We start from the raw sequence: 18,851 nt of genomic DNA on the forward strand, positions 1-18,851 counted from the left end.
TTGAATTATCTTGACAGATAATTGAAATTCTTCTTTCCCCTAAATAACTTTTCATTGAAAAAGTATTACTTTAACTTTTATTCTTCCATTTAATACTTTCATTAATTAAACTCTGTGTATATGACTCAAGGAACTTGCATATGATTGTACTTTAAGAGATAATAAAAAATCCCTATTTTCCCCTCAATAACATGAAAAAAAGCGATATTGCGCTACATTGAAAAAATCTACTGGATTTTTTTCTTTGAATGTTGGCAGGTATGATAAGTAAATAAATAAAAAATTTAAAAAGTAAAACTAAATAATTTAGAAAATTACTACATTTTGACTCTAGACAAATTTTGGAGCGCAAAATATGGGTCCTGTATTTTGTTGATTTGAATAATAATTAAAACCTTTATCAACATTAAAATTCCAATTTAAGCAAAATTAGTTTTAATCATTTGTCATTTCAATCTTTTACTTTATAATTGCATTAAAATTCCAAAAAGTTATTTTTAAATTATGCTTGAACATATTCTTTTTTATTTCAGTTATTTTGTATGCTATTACTGCTGTATATTTTGCTGGAGTAATGGTTAGATTAATGCTGACTTTAACTCCTGTGGTATGTGTCCTAAGCGCAATAGCATTTTCAAAAACTATTGCAACATATCTTGAAGATGATGAGTGTCCTAAAACATCATTGAGTCCTATTGATAGTGATTCAGAAGAAAGTGACGGTACTGATAAGAAAGGAAACAAGAATCTTTATGACAAGGCTGGAAAAATTAGGAAAATCAAAACAGATCAATCAAGAGAAAATCATGGTTTAGGAACAAACATACGTAGCATCACTGTCGTTGTTATGATGATGACTCTAATGTTGTTTGCCGTCCATTGCACATGGGTAACCAGCAATGCATATTCCAGCCCTAGTATTGTGCTAGCTAGTTATAGCTCTGATGGGTATGTATAATTTCTATATGGACTTTTTTGTTTGTTACACTTATTTTCCAAAAGTATATGCTAATTAGAATTAAAAAGTTTTGCCTTTTGTGCAAATTGAAAAATAAATAGCAATTTTTCGCTTGTTCCAATTGCAGTGAATTCACTATTTTAATTAACTTCAATATATTTTTTTTTAATAAATGCTGATAATGTTTTCTAAAATTATATGCTAATTAGTTGTAAAAAGTTATGACTTTTGTTTGATTTATAAAATAAATAACAAGTTTTGACTTGTTTCGATTACAGTGAAGTGTCGCTATACTGAGTCATTTACATGAAGATCAAAAATATTGTGTATCAGCAGATTACGATAGGTGCAAGAGCATTGAAGTGCACTAAATATAACAACTAAAAAAGTTTCAGTCACTCATAGACAAGCTGTTATTTCCGTGGAGACAATGGTGCACACAAGGGGGTGTTCAGGGGTCCAGACGCTCTCGCCCTTCTTGATCGTTTTTTTCCTGATTGATTATAATAATATTTGTACAGCAGTCATCTCACTTACTGCATTGGTAAGCTGTAATCCTACGTGACGACAAAGTTAAAATTTTCTTTCATTACATATGCAGTAGATCCTCGATAACTCAGCACCCCAAGGGAACATGGAAACATGTTGACTTACTGAGGTTCCTTTATCTTAATTTCTAACAAGTTTCTGTATTACTTAGTTACTAATGCTTGGCATTCACATTGTTGGAAAAATAATCTGTTTTTGGTTCTTTTGAAGACAATTCCTAAAGCTGTTGAAGGGTTTTTAAAAGTTTTATTACTTACTTCCTTTTTTTTTGAATTTTGGAAAAGTTATCCCATTAGTTAACCGGTGCGCAAATTGTTCCCCTGAGTTAAAATTCCAACAGATTCGCGTGATGTTTGCCATGGTGATGGGTTGACGTAATGGGCATAAGTGCTGAGTAACTTTTTTCTGAATGCATGTTGAAAATTATTTTTAAAGTTTTACAGCTTAAAATGTTAACTGTGAGTTGTTCTGACAACTAATTTATTCATATAGAGTTGTGTTGCATCATGCCATTGCATAGTTGGAAGGTACACATACAGAAAGAAGAGTTGATGAATCAATCCCTCTCTTTTCTTGTTTTTTTTCCCTCTCAGCTGTTAGCTGTTTCTGGCGGCGGCTGTTGGCGGGTTGTTTTTGTGCTGAGATTTTGTGCCTGGGAGTTAATGGCTCTGATTTGAGTTTTCCACGCTGAGGACGTGATTGTATTTAAGAGAAGTTTGTTTTGCCCTGCTAAAAGAGCGGGCTTGTTCTAAATGTTGCCTTGATGGTTTTTCAAAGTTGTATTTTTTTGAAGTTGATTTTTGCCAATGATAGGCTTAAAAGGGCTGTTTGAAGGTTCGTGCTAGTCGAACCGGATGTTTTTCCAAAACGGAGGCATCCACCTGAGGGCAAAACAGCGTCCGGGAGCCTGGCCAGACTGGATGTTCATACGGATGGTTTCTTCTGTGGACAGAAGGGTACCTAATGTCTGAGATTGATAGGTCTACTGAGAACAAGGTATCATAGTCATCCATGTGGGGAATGGACTATGTCAACTGTTCTGGATATCCGACATGTGGATTGTGCCTTCTTGTTTTGGTGTGCCGTTGTTGAAGAGTGGAAGATCCTGTGGTATGGACCTTTTAAGTTTTACCACAGGGTTGGCAAAAACCTTTTTTTTTTTAAATAAAGCCCATGGACCCAGGGTTTTTCGAATTTTTTTAAAAATAAAACTCATTTAAAGATTGGTTTAAAAAAAAATATGGATTTTTTTTTTTTTTTTGTCTTTTTTAATGGAAAAGGTGGGGCATTTGTAGCAGCGTATGCATATGGACAAAGCGTAGAAATTGTCTTAGGGTGGAAAAAGCTGGAAAACTAGTTAAAGCTCAGTCTTTTCTAAAGAAAAGTATAAAAGATGATGAAACCAAAGAATGGTGAAGTTTCAGATTTTGTACTTCCTATGGTTATCAACAGCTTTGACTAAGTTACTTCTCAACTGATAAAATCTATTGTTCTTTTTTAATTACTACATTTTTTTTTTTCACATTTTACTTTATTGTATTTCAATTCCAGCTTAATCGAGACATTATCATTATTATTATTATTTTTTTTTTTTTTTTGATTAATATGTTGCCTGTTTTTTCTACTTCATTGTACAGAGTTCTTACTCTGTACTTTTAATATTAAACTTTTTTGTAAGATATTAAAAATGATGTTCATCCTATTCTGTTTTCTGTCTGATCGCTTGTAAATCCTGTTAATTTCTAAAAAAAAATATGTCTTGTTTGTTTGAAATATGTGACATGTGTTGGTTTGCAGAAAATAATTCACATGAGAAAGCTCTTTGGCTAGTGTAGTTTTCTCAGTGCAATGTACAAAACTTGAGAAAATCAGACCTGACAGGACTTAATCAAGATATTTGGAATTATTTCTTGATGTATTAAAGTAAAAGCAAAATAGGTTTATATATTTAAAAATGTTGAAATATTTTTTTCAATGCTGTTAAAACTTAAGAAAGTAAGTACGTACATTGGTTTATTTAAGATTGACTAAAAGTGAAGTATAATGCATTTATAAAGGCTATTAAAATTCAAAATTCATTTTTTTAAATGTCCATTGTCTGTAGTGAAGTACGAATAAATGATTGTGTAAAAGTATTTGAATTAATTTTATCAAAATTCCTCAAAAACCCAAAAGTGGTCTAAATTATGAGGTTTTTTAATGTTTTTTTTTTTTTTTCAAAAAACCCCAGTAGGTCCAACCCGGCCAACCCTGTTTCACCAGGACTTTTCTGTATTTTTGGCATGAACTCAAGGTGGAACTAGATTGACTAGTCTTTTTGATAATATTTAGATTTTTAACGAAACTTGTTTTTGAATTTTCCTATGAATATTTCGGGGATTTTTTTCTAGTCAAAATTGTTATAGGAATATGTATTGTTACCCATACAATTGTTATTTTTCCATACTTATTGCTTAATAAAATTGTTTTTGAATCTTTCCAAACTGATTTTACCACCAACCAAAGATTGACTAAAACTGTTTTTAAGGCTTCAGTATATTTTAAAAAAAAGCTAAGAGACATTTCACAATTTCACTACCCGAGTGTTTCCGATAACGTACATAAACTGCTTAAAATTGCTTTTTATGACTTGTTACTTTTGTTATCTATTCTTCCTCCTAAGCAAGATTTCACAGCATTGAATTACTTTTATGTTTGATAAATTCTTATTTCTGATTTGTTTAAAAAAATTAAAAAAAAAAACTTGATGTAGGAACATTAAGGGAAATGGGAATGGTGATTGTGTCAAGTTTTTGCCCCACCTCAGAAATGATGATCCATGCTTACCCTTCCTGTAACTTTATAGTGCAAACAGAGAGACCCCAAGAGAGAGTATTCCTATCTCACCTTAAAAAATATCTTTCAGAGGCTCTGCATGTGTGTGTTTTTGAACATTGAACCCCTTTTCCAGTACAAAAAGGTGAAACTTTACTATTGAAAAGAGGTCCGATCTAAGGTTGTTTTTTTTCATGATTTTGTTTCGAAGTAGGAGATTTTAATTCCAGAAATAAAAAACCAATGATAATGATTGCTTGTATGTTTTTCAAAAACTTTTTAGTTTTGACTGTTTAGCTGAAGTTTTCTTCCCTATCACCTTCAGTTTGATTCCAAAACATATTTAATATGGTGCTAAATTGATATAATTTTACTATCAGCTGTTTATCAATAAACATTCTTAAGAAAAGTTTTTTTTTTTTGTAGGTCCAGGTTGATTTTGGATGATTTTCGAGAAGCTTACCATTGGCTTGCTCAAAACACAGCAGATGATGCTAAAGTCATGTCATGGTGGGATTATGGATATCAAATTGCGGGAATGGCTAATAGAAGCACGCTGGTTGATAACAATACCTGGAACAACAGTCATATTGCACTCGTAAGTAGTGTCACTTTTTTTCTTATCACTGCATAGATTTTGTGGTATAAATGTTTCAGTCTCAATTGTAACATCCATTTCCATGCTTAAAGTGAATTGCAGTAAATAAAATAGCATTTCTGTTACATAAAGTAACTATCAAAGTAGGGTAGACCAACCAGTGAGTGAACAGTTAAGCACAATTTCATTTTTTAAAAATCCTAGTAATTTTAAATTCTATACTATACAGATCATAATAGTTAAAACATTTTAATTGATCTATGTAAATATCTCTAAAAAATCGCCGGAACTTAAATGGTACCGCTTCTGACTTTTTTAGGTGTTTAAAGAAAAAATGGTACAATAACCCAATGAATGAACATGATAAATTTTGATTCAAAAAGAAACTAAGTTTCTTTGAGATCTATCTATCTATATAACTATTTATATCTATCTATTTATATAACTATCTATCTATATCCATCTATCAATATACCTTTCTATTTTTCTATGTACAGATCTATCGGTCTATCTCTATGTCTACTTACCTATTTATCAATGTACTTATCTTTTTTTATCTAGTTACTTATCTATCTGTATATATATACTTATATATATATATATATACTTATCTATCTATCTGTCTATTTACCTAACTGTCTACCTATTTATCTGTCTGTACATCTAAATATCTACCAATCCATTATCCTAATCAATCTATTTATCAATCTATCTACCTATCTATTCTATCAAGAGAGATAAAGATATAGGAAGAAAGATGTTGGTAGGTAGGTTAATATACAGATTGAGATATAGATAGATAAAAAATAAAACTCAGTAAAAAGTGCATTGTTTGCAAAGACAAAAATAAAGAAATTATAAAATATATAATGAAATACATAAATAAATAAGCATATAAAACTGTCTACATTACAAAAAAATACAAAAATGAAAATATCTCAAAGAAACTTAAAATTCTTTTTAAATCAAAAGAAATTTTGCCATTGTTCATTCACTGGGTTTTTGCAATTTTTTCGTACCCAGTGACTGAACACCCCTGTACCTGAAAATCTACGCATGCTGCATTGACTGAAACAATTTAAATCCATAGCCTAAATCTGTATACTTAATTCTTCTTTCGTAGAGTTAAAACATAATTTTATCAATAAAAATAATATGTATCAAAATAATTGCTAGCATGAAACCAGCCTTATTATTTTGAAAAAGAGAAAGAACGATTCACGGCAGTAAAAATTTCAATTTTTTTCCAGGAAAAAATATGTATCCAAAGTAACGAATCAGGTGTCAGATAGCTTAGAATATCAATAAAATACGCTTTTGTAGTGAATTTATTCAGAAAAAAATTTTTGGAAGCTTTTTTTTTATTTTTTTTAAAATGACGTGCTATTCATTCACTGGTCGGTCTACCCTAACCCTGCACAAGGGTGAAAACCCGATTGGTACATATCCAATTTTGTACATCCATAGAACACTTAAAAATATTGAACCCATGTTTATTTTTTATTGGTAACAAACACTTTTAACACGGTGAAATTTGCCCCTAAATATTGGATAATTTGGAATTAAAGGGTACAATATAATCTTTTATTTTAAATTTAATCACAAAAATTCAAATAATGATTGAAAATTTGAATAGAGAGAAACGGAACAAACTAAAGTTGATGTGTTTCAGGATTTTTTTGAAAATATTATTAATAGGGGTAAACCATTCTTCACAATATTCCTCCACAACTGTGAATGTTGCTAAAACTTAAATCTATCATAAGAAGGTTATGTTATATATCAATTGAAAGCTCTATCATTTTAGCTTTACAATATTTTTCATTCTGCTATAATTAGGAGTCTTTTGTAAGAACACACTTTTCTTTTTTTACTCACGTTTTCAGTATATTTACTGGCTTATATTTTGAACAATTTAATAGGGGTAAACCATTCTTCACAATATTCCTCCACGACTGTGAATGTTGCTAAAACTTAAATCTATCATAAGAAGGGTATGTTATATATCAATTGAAAGCTCTATCATTTTAGCTTTACAATATTTTTCATTCTGCTATAATTAGGAGTCTTTTGTAAGAACACACTTTTCTTTTTTTACTCACGTTTTCAGTATATTTACTGGCTTATATTTCGAACAATTTTGAAAACAGAAATCTAAAAATTGGCAGGATTACTTATCTTATCATATGTGTTCTTCGTGTCTAATTTTATTAAAATCAAAAATGGTGAGGTCAAGAAGGTGATTCTTCTCACATGCTCATAGGCAACTAGCCACGGGACGGGGTTAGATTGCGAGGGCTGGTTTATCCCTATAAATAGTATTTTCAGAAGAATCCTGAAACACATCAACTTTAGTTTGTTGAGTTTTTTCAAATTGTCAATCATTATTTAAATTTTTCTAATTAAAATTTAAAATAAAAGATCATATTGTACCCTCTAATTCCCAATTATCCAATATTTAGGGGTAAATTTTGCCCCGTTAAAGGCGTTTGAAGCCCATAAAAAACACTGGTAAAAGGTCAACCCCCGCACAAGCTCCCTGTATGAGTGCAAGGCTAATTACAACAAGATTTCGCCCGGTTCTTTGAGGGGACCGTTTAAGATATTATGCAACCCAGATGCCATCCATCCATCAGCATGGTGCCTCACACCTCTGATCGGTAAATCAATATGTAAATGAATTGGTGACTAGTAGTTAGTAAGTGAAATTGTTTGGTTTCAAGCTCTGCCAATTCGAGAAATGTTGCAAAGGTCCCTTTATGCATTCTTCAACCATGAGACCAACAAAAGTTTTAAAATTTTAACCTCGAGGAATATTCAAGACATCAAACAAATTACTTTACGAAGTTTATAGTAAAATTCAGTGCGACATGGCTTTTGAAGTGTTCTTATTATGAAAAAACTAGTAGCCACGGTATTCATTTGTCCTTATGTATTTGTCAGACTCTATATATATACATTGATACAATAAATGTGTATGTGTGAGAGTCCAAAGCCCTCCAAATAATTAGATTTACTTTTACATCTTTTAAAAATGCATCTTCTTCAATGCTGCTTTAATTGCATTTTCTGTGACTATCTTTAGGTTGGAAAAGCAATGGCATCCAATGAATCTGCTGCATATGAAATTATGAAAACACTTGATGTTGATTATGTTCTTGTCATATTTGGTGGTGTTATAGGATACTCAGGCGATGATATAAATAAATTTCTTTGGATGGTTCGAATTGCTGAAGGAGAGCATCCAAGAGACATAAAAGTATGATATTATATAGTTTAAAATAAATGTGTATGCTTTTTTAGAATTAGATATCAACTCATTATGTGTAGGATATGGGTCATTCTCTAGATAACTTTTGAACTAAATACTTTTCAATATCAAAACTTTGTTTTCTTTTTAAAAAAATTTTACATGAAACTTACTTACACATTGTACAGTAACCATAAACAATGACCCAACTGAATTCCAATTATTTAACTTATAAAATAAAAATAAAATAAAAATAGCCTTGTTCGTGGAATTAAAAAATTTGAAAAAGTAAAAATAAGAACTTTCAGTGTTTGAAAATAGAGGCTTATTTACTATCAAGGAAGTAATTATGTTTATTGTGCAAACAATGAGCTAGTTTAATGATTAGTGTGAATCTAATATCAAGCTCTCTTGAGAAAAGTGCAGCTTAAATTTGTTATTTTAGTTACCTTTAAATTTGTGTTTAAAAATAGTACAGTATTATCATGTTTTTAAAGTAGTAAATTTATAATCTTTTGTACAATGTCTAAAAATTGATGTATTTCACAACTATTATTTATTCCTACCTTCGTGACAATGACATTCATGGAGGTGAAGAATTTCCTATTAATATACTAGAGGCCTGATGGGTGAATTTTTCAGGAAAAGAATTTTTTTTTTCTTTTTACAATCTGCACATGCTAAACATGTTAAACCTGCAAACTTCTTTTTTTTTTTACAATTTAAATGCCTGAATTTCAAGTTCAGAGTTGAGAATGAACCACGCTTCGTTTTTAAAACAAAATCTGTGTTCTTGTTTTTCAACGGAAATCTCACAACTTCTTTAAGGCTGAAAATAAACAAGGTTGCTCTCTTGTACCACAGGAAATAAAATGTGATGCCATTACTAGCATCTGTCAATGGCATTTTGTGTTTGGGTAATGATTTGAGACAGTTGTGGAAGAAATAACAGATAAATAAATATATACTTTTAATTAAACAAGCTATTAAGTAACATTACAGCCATGGGAAAAATTGTAAGGACACGTTGAAACATGAGTGTTATGTATGAAAGTGATCATCAATTGTAAACAAAATCGAACATAATTTACTGTTTGTAAAGAGGAAACGTTAGAAACCTATTAGTATAAAATTAAATTACAATATAATTGTTAAACCACAAATTAACACCAATGTTTTAGCTGAAACATGGAAAAAATATAAAGATATTAACAAATATGTCCCAAAAAAATTAATATTCTACAAAATTACTTTTTTATTTTCAATTACCCTCATCAATCGTCCAATCGTTGACTCGGAAAGTTTAGTTAAATTTTATATATAAATGTTTTTACGTCATCCAATTCAATGGATGATGTCTGTTCGTCTTTATTTGCGTATTGTGTGCCATTCTTTAGTCAAAATGATGCCCCACAGATTTTCTATGGAGTTTAAATAAAGCCTTCTTATGGGTCAGTCCAGAATTTTCACTGAATGGACCTTGAACCATAGATGTGATCCACAAGACACTTGACAACTTTCATTGTCTTGTTGAAACAAATAATCACCACCTGTGATAAGGGGTGCTTCAGGTAATACATTTTCAGCTAGTATATCAACATATGATTCTGAATTCAAGGGATCTCAAATGGACACAATTGGTGGTGCTCCATTAGCTGCAAAACCTGCCCACACCCATCACAAAACCGCCTCCGATTTGTTGTTTGGTAAAATATAAGTTTCACTTTGCAAATCATGCCAGTAATGGTGAAAATCATCTGGTCCTCCAAATAAAAGCTTTTTTCCATCAGAAAATGCGACAGATTTCCACTGAGACTCGAAAGAAACCTGTTTCTTAGCGAATTCCAATCAAAACTTCTTTTGAAGCTTTGTAAATTATGAATGTGATCGTGGTTTAGCATAAGTAACATTGGATGTCTTTTGCAAAATATTATGCACTGTTAGGAGAGTGCAAGGTACATATCATTTATTATGAACAATTGCTCGTTTCTGTCGCTTAGTAAGAGTGAGAAGTTAGCCATACTCTTTTGGATTCTTCAAAAAAAAATTATAAATTACTGTTTTAAATCTGTTTACCTTCCTTGCAATTTCACGTTCACTCATTCTGCTTTTTTTGTAAGCAACAGTTAGTGACTTTTCATGTTCAGAGAATTTTGTGCTGTTCGGCCTGATGAAGAAAGAGAGTAAACAATCTTACTGCGTAACAGTTTTGGGTTAGTGTAAATAATCATATGACTCTCAAAATATATGTTTGTCCTTATGATTTTTTCCAAGTGGCGAACTAGTAAAACCTGAAAAATTCATGCATTTTAATAATTTACAAATTTTTTAAACCAAAGTTTGAAAGTGTTTTGTTTCATGTATTTTTTCCTTAAAATATTTGCATACTTTTCCAACCAAATGTGGCACCTAGAATCGACGACTTTTTGCTTGTCCTTATAATGTTTTCCATGGCTGTAACAGTCACACCAGGTATATGGCATGCCACCGAGGTGAGAATTCACATGCGGTGACCCAAAAAGATATTAAAATTATTATTAAAAACTTTTGGTAGATTTTTAAATTGATATATTTTTAATGAAATTTAAAAATATTTTAAAATGCATTATTCCTTAATTTTTAACTGATAAAGGCATGTGACAGCAGTGTTACACTTTTTGAAGAATGACCCATATGCAATGTTTTAATGTGTAAGAAAATATGTGAAGCATTTATTTAAAAAAATCTCGATTGATTTCAGCAAGACAACATTAGTTAAAGTAATTAATTTAGGATGTATGAATTGATTTCCTTCATTGGTTAACCCAGCCTTTTCATCATGTTATTACATTCTTGAAAACCATGCATTATCTACCTAAATTTCAAAAACAAAACAAATTTAATTCACTATTTACATGCTTCTTTTTTTTTATTTTAATTTTCCCTCCTGCTCTTTAGGAGAGTGATTATTACACTAGCAGAGGAGAGTTTAGAGTTGATGAGAATGGATCTCAAACCCTTCTGAACTGTTTAATGTACAAGCTGAGTTATTACCGCTTTGGTGAACTTCAGGTTTGTAAATAATTTTTTATGTTTTGCTGAGAATTTGCTTTAGGTAATAAAAGCATTCTATTTTATTCAACGAAGTTGGTAAAAAGTGTGTCTTTTGTTATGCATAGATTCAAATATTTTCAATGTTAGCTCATTTTTTATACTTTTATTTTATGTTTTTGTGGTTTAAGTTGAAGGTTGTAGCAAAGTTTATAAGTGTGCAATCTTCATTCACAATGGATCTTGTTTCAGAAGACCAAAAGACAAAATTTTCTTTTGTTCCCCCTGCTTTTCTTAAATTTATTTTAACATGAGGAATATCATCTTAAAATTGATAAGAATTAAGTTAAATTTGGAAAAATGAAGTAACAGAAGCTTTTAACAATATTAAACAAGCATTGCTAAATCTTAATGGTAATCAAATGAAATGTAGGCATTTGCTACACTATAAACCTTTTTCTTGAAATGTTATATGAAACTGCCGTCTATGTTGCCTGTACTTTTTACTGAAAAATCCTATTTTACTGTAAAATTTTATGGGTGAAAAAAAAGTGAATGCCGTGACTTGTTGCACTGAGTAAAAAGAATGAGATGTAGACAGCGGGGTTTGAACTTGCACCCTTTGTAATCACATTCGGGTTCACTATACCCTATACCAAATGGGAAGCAACAAGTGAGTAGAGATAGAGACAAATCTGCTTTGCACCATTAAGCCGCATGGTGTACAAATTTGTGACTTTTCCGGTACAATTTACTGAAAAAAATTTGTTTTGTAATCACTCTATTTTACAGCAATATTTACCTTAACAATTTCCTAAATTTTTAACTGTAGACGATTTCAAAACTTAACATTATCACCATTCAAATGTTTTGTGTAAAAAGTGTTGATTGGTTTGATCTTTTATGTCTCACTTATAAGTGATTGAGAGAAGTTTTAGGTAGTACAGTAGGATCCCGCTACAACGTGATCCGACTTACGCGAAATGGCTATAACGCGAGTTTTTCATGAGTAATGAATTTTTTAATGCGGACACAAATTACGCGCCTGCAACATGAAATTTTTCGGAAAAGAGCGGCAGAGCATTAGAATGGGCTTCGTTGACACTAAATATTGGTTTTGTGAATGGACTTTCATCCCTTTAGCATCACTGAAAACAGAAGTTCACCCACTGTATTAGTCTAAACAACGCTTTGTTTTAGTTTATACTAATAACCATGCCGATTCTTAACTTTTTTTTTTTTCATTTTACATGTGAACGTTGATAAAATACATTGAACGTTGATAACAGTCTGATCGCGCTGCATAAACCTTCTTCATTTTTTAAATTACAAATATATTTACTATATCGATATTGTTAAGTGCTATAATAATGCTGTAGTGTACATACTGTAAGTACCATACTACTTTATTTTAAGTTTCTCTCCCCCATTACACATTGATTTTGTGCTAAATTACAGAATTTTATGCCAAATAATAACGCTTTTTCTAAAATACAGAAAAAGTTGGTTCTTTGTCAAAGATACTGCAATATATAGTAAATAAATGGTTTGAAACAATATGAGGGGTTTTTACAAACGTCTCAAACAATTGGGTATGCTTATAAAAAATTACTAAACATACCTTGTTTCACAACGCGAAATTCAGACTTACGCGAGGTGTCTTGGAACGCGTCCCTCTCGTAAGTCGGGACTCGACTGTAGATTGAATTATTTTTATAGATTGCATTTATTATTTTTTTTATGAATGTAAATTTACTTAGCTTTTAAAGGTCTTTCAAATGTTTTGTTTTGTTGTACAAAAACATTAACTTTTTAACTGTCATGTACTGGTGATCTAAAATGTCTCACCCGAGTATTACTTGAAAACTGTTTTTGAGTGCATTGTATTATTGCACTGAAATATATATGGGGAGAAGTTTCTTTTGGGGGGGGGGGCTAAACTCTTTGTTAAATGCAAATCTATCATGGGAAAAGTTTTGCACTCAAATCATTAGCTGACAGTTTTTCACTGAAGGTTTCAAAGGATAAAGGTTTACGTTCAAAGTCTACATTTATTTCAATGAATTTATTTTTTTTCTTTTCAAAAAATTCAGATTTTTTTTTTTTCTTTTTATGCTCCACTAGAAGTGAACTCCACTGCCATGTTAAATGACAGCTGTTTTAACAGCGTAGGCAGTGTCCATAAATAGTTTAAAAAATTTATGCATGTATTCAAAATATTAATTTTTAACCTTTAACTTTCTTTTATTTTGTACTAAACATTTGATATTTGCAATAAAAAATTGACAATTTATGTACCTAAATCATTAAAATTACTCGACAGGTAAGAGGTCAATAACTGCCTGTAGGAAAGGTACAACCTTCTAAACAAGTATAATCAATCTGAGTAAAGATAAAATTGAGTTCCTTAGGGATGATAATACTTCAGTTTTAATTCCCTTTTCAAGCCAGTCTTTACTTTTTTGTGTGTGTTTGTGTGCATGTGACTAGTACAATCTGATTGCATCTTCAAAACTGTAATTTACTGTTTTATGTAGTGTTTCTTGAGAGATATATGATTGCTTAATATTCTGTTTTTATTCAAAGAAGTGTAATTCCAGAACATTGTGCACTCTATAGTGTGTATAAATGAATTTTTTTTTTTTTTTTTTGTAAATTTATCTTCACTCATAATTTATATGAAATTGAACTTATTTCTCACGTCATTGCTCTGTTAAAAAATAAAAAAAAAAAAAAAATAAAAAAAAAATTGCGTACATTTTTACATGCAAAACAAAGTTTTAAGATTAATGTATCTATTGGTTTATAATGCTTAAATTTAATCTTAATTGTTTAGAGGGTGAAATATTCTACTCATGAATAAGTTTGTTAATTTTACTTTTACTTGTTTTTTTTTTTTTTTTTTGACTTTAAAAAAAATATTGTACATTAAAATTTGATTAAGAAGTCAAAATGAAACAAACTGTTAAACATTTATAATATATATTATAAAAGCATTGTCAAATTAGATGATAAAGGACTTTAAAACTTTAAAATGTTAGCCAGCTTTGATCTTTTATTATGCTCCCGAGAGCCCATTTTCAGTCTGTATACTATTAGTATGCTTGAATGTGTAGAAAACTAGTGAATCCACCAGCATCAAGATAACTCATAGTTAGCTTGCTCTCTTGGCCAAGTTCACCTATAAAAATTGTCTTTAATTTTATGTGTAAACTTTATGTTTAAGTTTTTTTTAAATATGTGTCAAGTACATTTATTCATTAAAAGTTTTCCTTAAAAAATCAATTCACTTGAAATTTATTTTCTTGTTTTTTTAGTTGGATTTCCGTACTCCATCTGGTTTTGACAGAACTCGAAATATGGAAATAGGAAACAAAAATTTTGAATTGGAACATTTAGAGGAAGCATATACCACTGAACATTGGCTTGTCCGAATATATCATGTAAAAAAAGATATCAACCGCCCACGCATTCCATATAGTCAAAGAAAGATTAAATCTAACAACATATTTCTTTCTAAAAAGGTAACAGTCAAAAGTTGATTTTTTTAATTGTTACTTGTACATACTGTATTTGTCAGTAAAGAATAATTTAAAATTTGTAGTTTTGTCTTTTTAGATTTTAACTTATTTTAATGTTTGCTGTTGTACAGCAGTTTTTAGTTTGATTTAAACTTGTTCAAGTTTTGTAAAAATTATGTGTAATGTTATCTTTATTTTATTCTTTTTTCATTTTTTTGCATTAAGCACATTCATTGCAAATCCATTCTTCATCAAAGTCAGAAATTGGTTGACATAGAATTCTAGCCTACTGTATTATCAACATGTGAAAAGCATTTCAGAAAGCTTATTTGAAATAAAGATGCAAACTTTTTTGAATGAATTTGTCAAGCAGCGTATTTTATTCTTAAATTCTTGTTAATGTATTGAAATTGAATACTTTTATGTGTATCGAAGAAATAACCAGTGATATATTACTGTAGTAAATATGCTTTTTTACTGGGTGTCTACAGGTTGTGAAAATCTTCACAACTTTATAAAGTCAGTATATTGTTTCATGGAGGCAAAAGTAAAATGCTAGTTTTGACTTAAAATAATTGATTACTTAGCTAATATTGTTCCTTGGGTTTTATTCTGACTTATTTGTGGAATTGAACTGGGTTCGCTTTTGCACTAATACAGTGTAAAATAATTTCAAAAGTTTAGAAAAATATATCTTCAGCAATTTAGTTCATTTTATGCAGTCTGTTTTGCAACATAGTGACTTATTTAACTTTTTGATAAACTTAGAAAGATTTGGTTTTATGCATTTTTGTTTGCCTTTTTTTATGTACAGAAGAAAGCATTTTTTCCCCCCTAGAAATACCCATCATTTCAACAGTATAACTCTTTAATACTGTCCTGATAATGAAGTGAGGAAGAGCCTATTGCTTGTTTTTTAGAATTGTTTTGCCGGATATAGTAGAAAATTTTACAAAAACTGAAAAGGCACATTTCCCGAATCCCAAACATATTTCTAGACTGTTTTAGTTTCTTGCTAATTTGTTGTCATATGTAATACACTGTACATTTATTTAAAAAAAGAAATAGATCTCTGCAATGAAATTATATTTCATGCTTCAGATGTTTTGACACATTTTTACAAAAATTCACGGGTGCAAAAATTAAATAGCTCTGATTAAAATTCATTCATAACCTTTTATTTTTGTTCTTTTCAAAAATTTTATTTAAACTTCCACACTATTTTTAAAATTTGAGTGGATAAATGAATTTTTACTGTGTATGATTCAATACAATAAAAACAAAGTAACATTTTCATTAAATGATAGTATTAAAGTTTCTACCTGTCATGCCTATAGTCATAGGTATTATGTAAATAATAAACAGCATAGAAAATCCTCATTCAGTAAAATGTATAGATTTGTTTTTTATATATGTATCTTTTAATTTTTCAAAATAATGCAATTATTACAGTACTTTTGTTACAACTGACATATGGGACATTTAGTTCTATAATATTTTATTGGCAAAATGTTCCAAATCATTTTTGGATGCATTTCTAAATTACAAAGTTAAATTACAATTATTAAACGTATGTACTGCACTATTATAATTTAACAAGCTGCAAACAAACACACATGCCAAAAAGTGTTTTAGTTGTTCTCAAGTGACATGTTATCCATTTAACCAAGTAGGTACAACATCAAATTTAATTGGCAACATTACCTAGTTAATAAAAATATCAAACCTGTACACTTTTTGTACTGATGATTCTCTTTACATGCTGCTTTAAAAAGTGTAGATTTTAATTTTTTGTGTATGTCTTTTTTTTTTTTTTTTTTTTTTTTTTGTTATCAATGTGGTTTGTTATTTTTCTTTCCCTAAAAGCTTCTTTTTTATTTAAAAGTCAATGATTGAAAATGCTTTGTTCACTTTTGAGCTCTGAGGCATCTTTTTTCTTTCTTGGTATCCCAAAAAGAAACATAATTTTGTTTTATCTTTTTTTCCTTTTTTGGAAATCCAGGGAAAAAAATTGCATTCCTAGTGAGTGGGATCTATTGAGGGGTTACTGTATATATGAAACGTTCGATTCAATTTTTATGTTTCGTTTTCCATTCAAGTAATCTTTACCACCTTGTGTTAGCAACATATGTGAAAAACCAAATTTAACATTTAATATTATTTGAAATTTTTAACGCTTATTTGATTAAACATGCATTTTTCTGGCCAAGTAGAAAATGCTTGAAAAAGAATATTTCTTTCAATGTCCTGTAGGCACCCTCTGTTTTTCGATATGAAATAAAGATACCTTCCTTTTTGAAATGAAACCTTTTGTTTCAACTTTAAAAAAAAATCGTTTAGCAATAGTAGAAGAATATAATTTGATATGAGTATGTTCAATCTTGCATCTTTTATACTTGTTGAAGATCATCACTAGTTTTAGGTTTGTAGATTGAAATTGAATTCTCAGACACACATTTCGGAAATTTGCCCTGCCATATGAATGTATTTGCACTGCTGCAAACAGCCAGTCATCTTTATCAGTCTGAAGACTGTCTTTAATATTTTAAGGTCAGTTGCCAAGTTTGAATCATGTTATACTAGCTATATGCATGTTTTTGAATTATACATTTTGTTTTCCTTGTACATATGGCTTATCTTTAGATATGTTTACTGCAGAATATTGAGGTCTTTAACAGCGTGATTATGGTTCTAAAGTATTGATGCATTTTGTGCATGTTTCAAAGAATCTGCATGGTGTAGTCAACACTGCAAGTCATTACACATTTTACTGATAACAAACTAAATATTGGTTACAACTACTAATTGTTTTTTGACATTAATCATAAGTCTATATATATATATATATAAATGTATATTACCTATGTGCATAACCATGTTTATATATCACATCTAAGAATAAATAAAGCATGCATATTATTCAATGCTGTTTCAACTTTTAGTTTATTATTAGATTTTATATTGAATAACTTTTTTTTCCTTTTTAGACTTCCAAACGGAAAAAGGGAACAATAAAAAATCGCCCTGTGGTTGTAAAAGGAAAGAAAATTAGCAAAACTTTGAAAAAGTAATGGACATCAACTATTGTATGGACTATGCCTTCCCCTAAGGGATGGGGATTGATGGCTATTACATTAAGAACAGTGCCTCCCTGACTGATATCTGATGACTCTTAATGAGTTGTGATTCCATTTGTATAAAAGGACCACAAAAAGCAACTCTTTTGTATTTGAAAAGGGTAAAATTGCAAGGTGCTTTAATTATGCTCATGTCATTCAGCATCCTGAAGATCTGGTAGTCATTACCATTCACCAGCATTATGTTCCTTTTCATTTTAATTGTATGAAACGTTTATGCTTAATAAGTTGTTTCTATTAAATTTGCTATACTAATTTAGTCCAAAAATGTAAGCCATTGTGCTCATAACCAAAAAGAATAAATAAATAAACAAGTCAGTACATGTAAAATCTTTGAACTTGCAACTGAGCTGTTGATTTGTTAGTTGAACTTCAGAATTTTTATTCACTTGTTTTTTTAAAAAAGTTTTTGTTTTGTTTTTTTTTTTTTTTTTTTTTTTTAATTTCTTGTTTTCATTATTTAAAGAAATGTATCATAAGACATTTTGAAAATAAAATTCTTAAATTTGTAAAATTGTCATTCCTTTTGAGTTATAACTTCTTTTTTTTACTTCAGTTTCCGCTACAAGCTTTTGATTTTCATACTAAATTTTCCTATGCAATATTTTGATTTTTACTGGATAAGGGTCTCAGTGGGTTTGGGGATGACTGAAACCTTCGATTATAAGTCATATTGCTAATCCTAGAATGGTAACATAGAAACATGTAAACACTTATCATCAACACCTTTTTCCTCAAGAGAAAAGTTATGTCGGCACTAGTGTTCTGGAGTATGCTTATTTTTTTGAATGTTTGTGTTTGACTGCATAGTATACATTCTAATAACTATATCGTATGGTACTTTTCAGTTTTGTAAGTTTGTAAAATGATATGGCTATAGGTTGAGTACTGCATTTTTGTAACTACAAATTTGATGAAATAGAATGTTTCACTTTTATTGAACATTTTTATTCAAAAGAAGATGTAAAATTACTCTTTTATTTTACCCTAAATA

At 29.8% G+C, this 18,851-nt stretch overlaps 1 protein-coding gene across 1 annotated transcript in view; it reads left to right on the forward strand.

The window, feature by feature from the left end:
- Positions 1 to 18,323, forward strand: part of LOC129218568 (dolichyl-diphosphooligosaccharide--protein glycosyltransferase subunit STT3B-like) — a 76,671-nt gene extending 58,348 nt beyond the window's left edge. Inside the window, exons 11-16 of the mRNA XM_054852878.1 lie at positions 534 to 948; positions 4,748 to 4,919; positions 8,005 to 8,178; positions 11,107 to 11,220; positions 14,517 to 14,723; positions 17,708 to 18,323. Of these exons, the coding sequence (XP_054708853.1) occupies positions 534 to 948; positions 4,748 to 4,919; positions 8,005 to 8,178; positions 11,107 to 11,220; positions 14,517 to 14,723; positions 17,708 to 17,791 (1,166 nt within the window). The 3' untranslated portion in view covers positions 17,792 to 18,323. The remainder of the gene's footprint in view (positions 1 to 533; positions 949 to 4,747; positions 4,920 to 8,004; positions 8,179 to 11,106; positions 11,221 to 14,516; positions 14,724 to 17,707) is intronic.
- The last annotated feature ends 528 nt before the right edge of the window (positions 18,324 to 18,851 follow it).

The sequence above is a fragment of the Uloborus diversus genome, chromosome 3 (assembly GCF_026930045.1).
Source record: "Uloborus diversus isolate 005 chromosome 3, Udiv.v.3.1, whole genome shotgun sequence".
NCBI lineage: Eukaryota > Metazoa > Arthropoda > Arachnida > Araneae > Uloboridae > Uloborus > Uloborus diversus.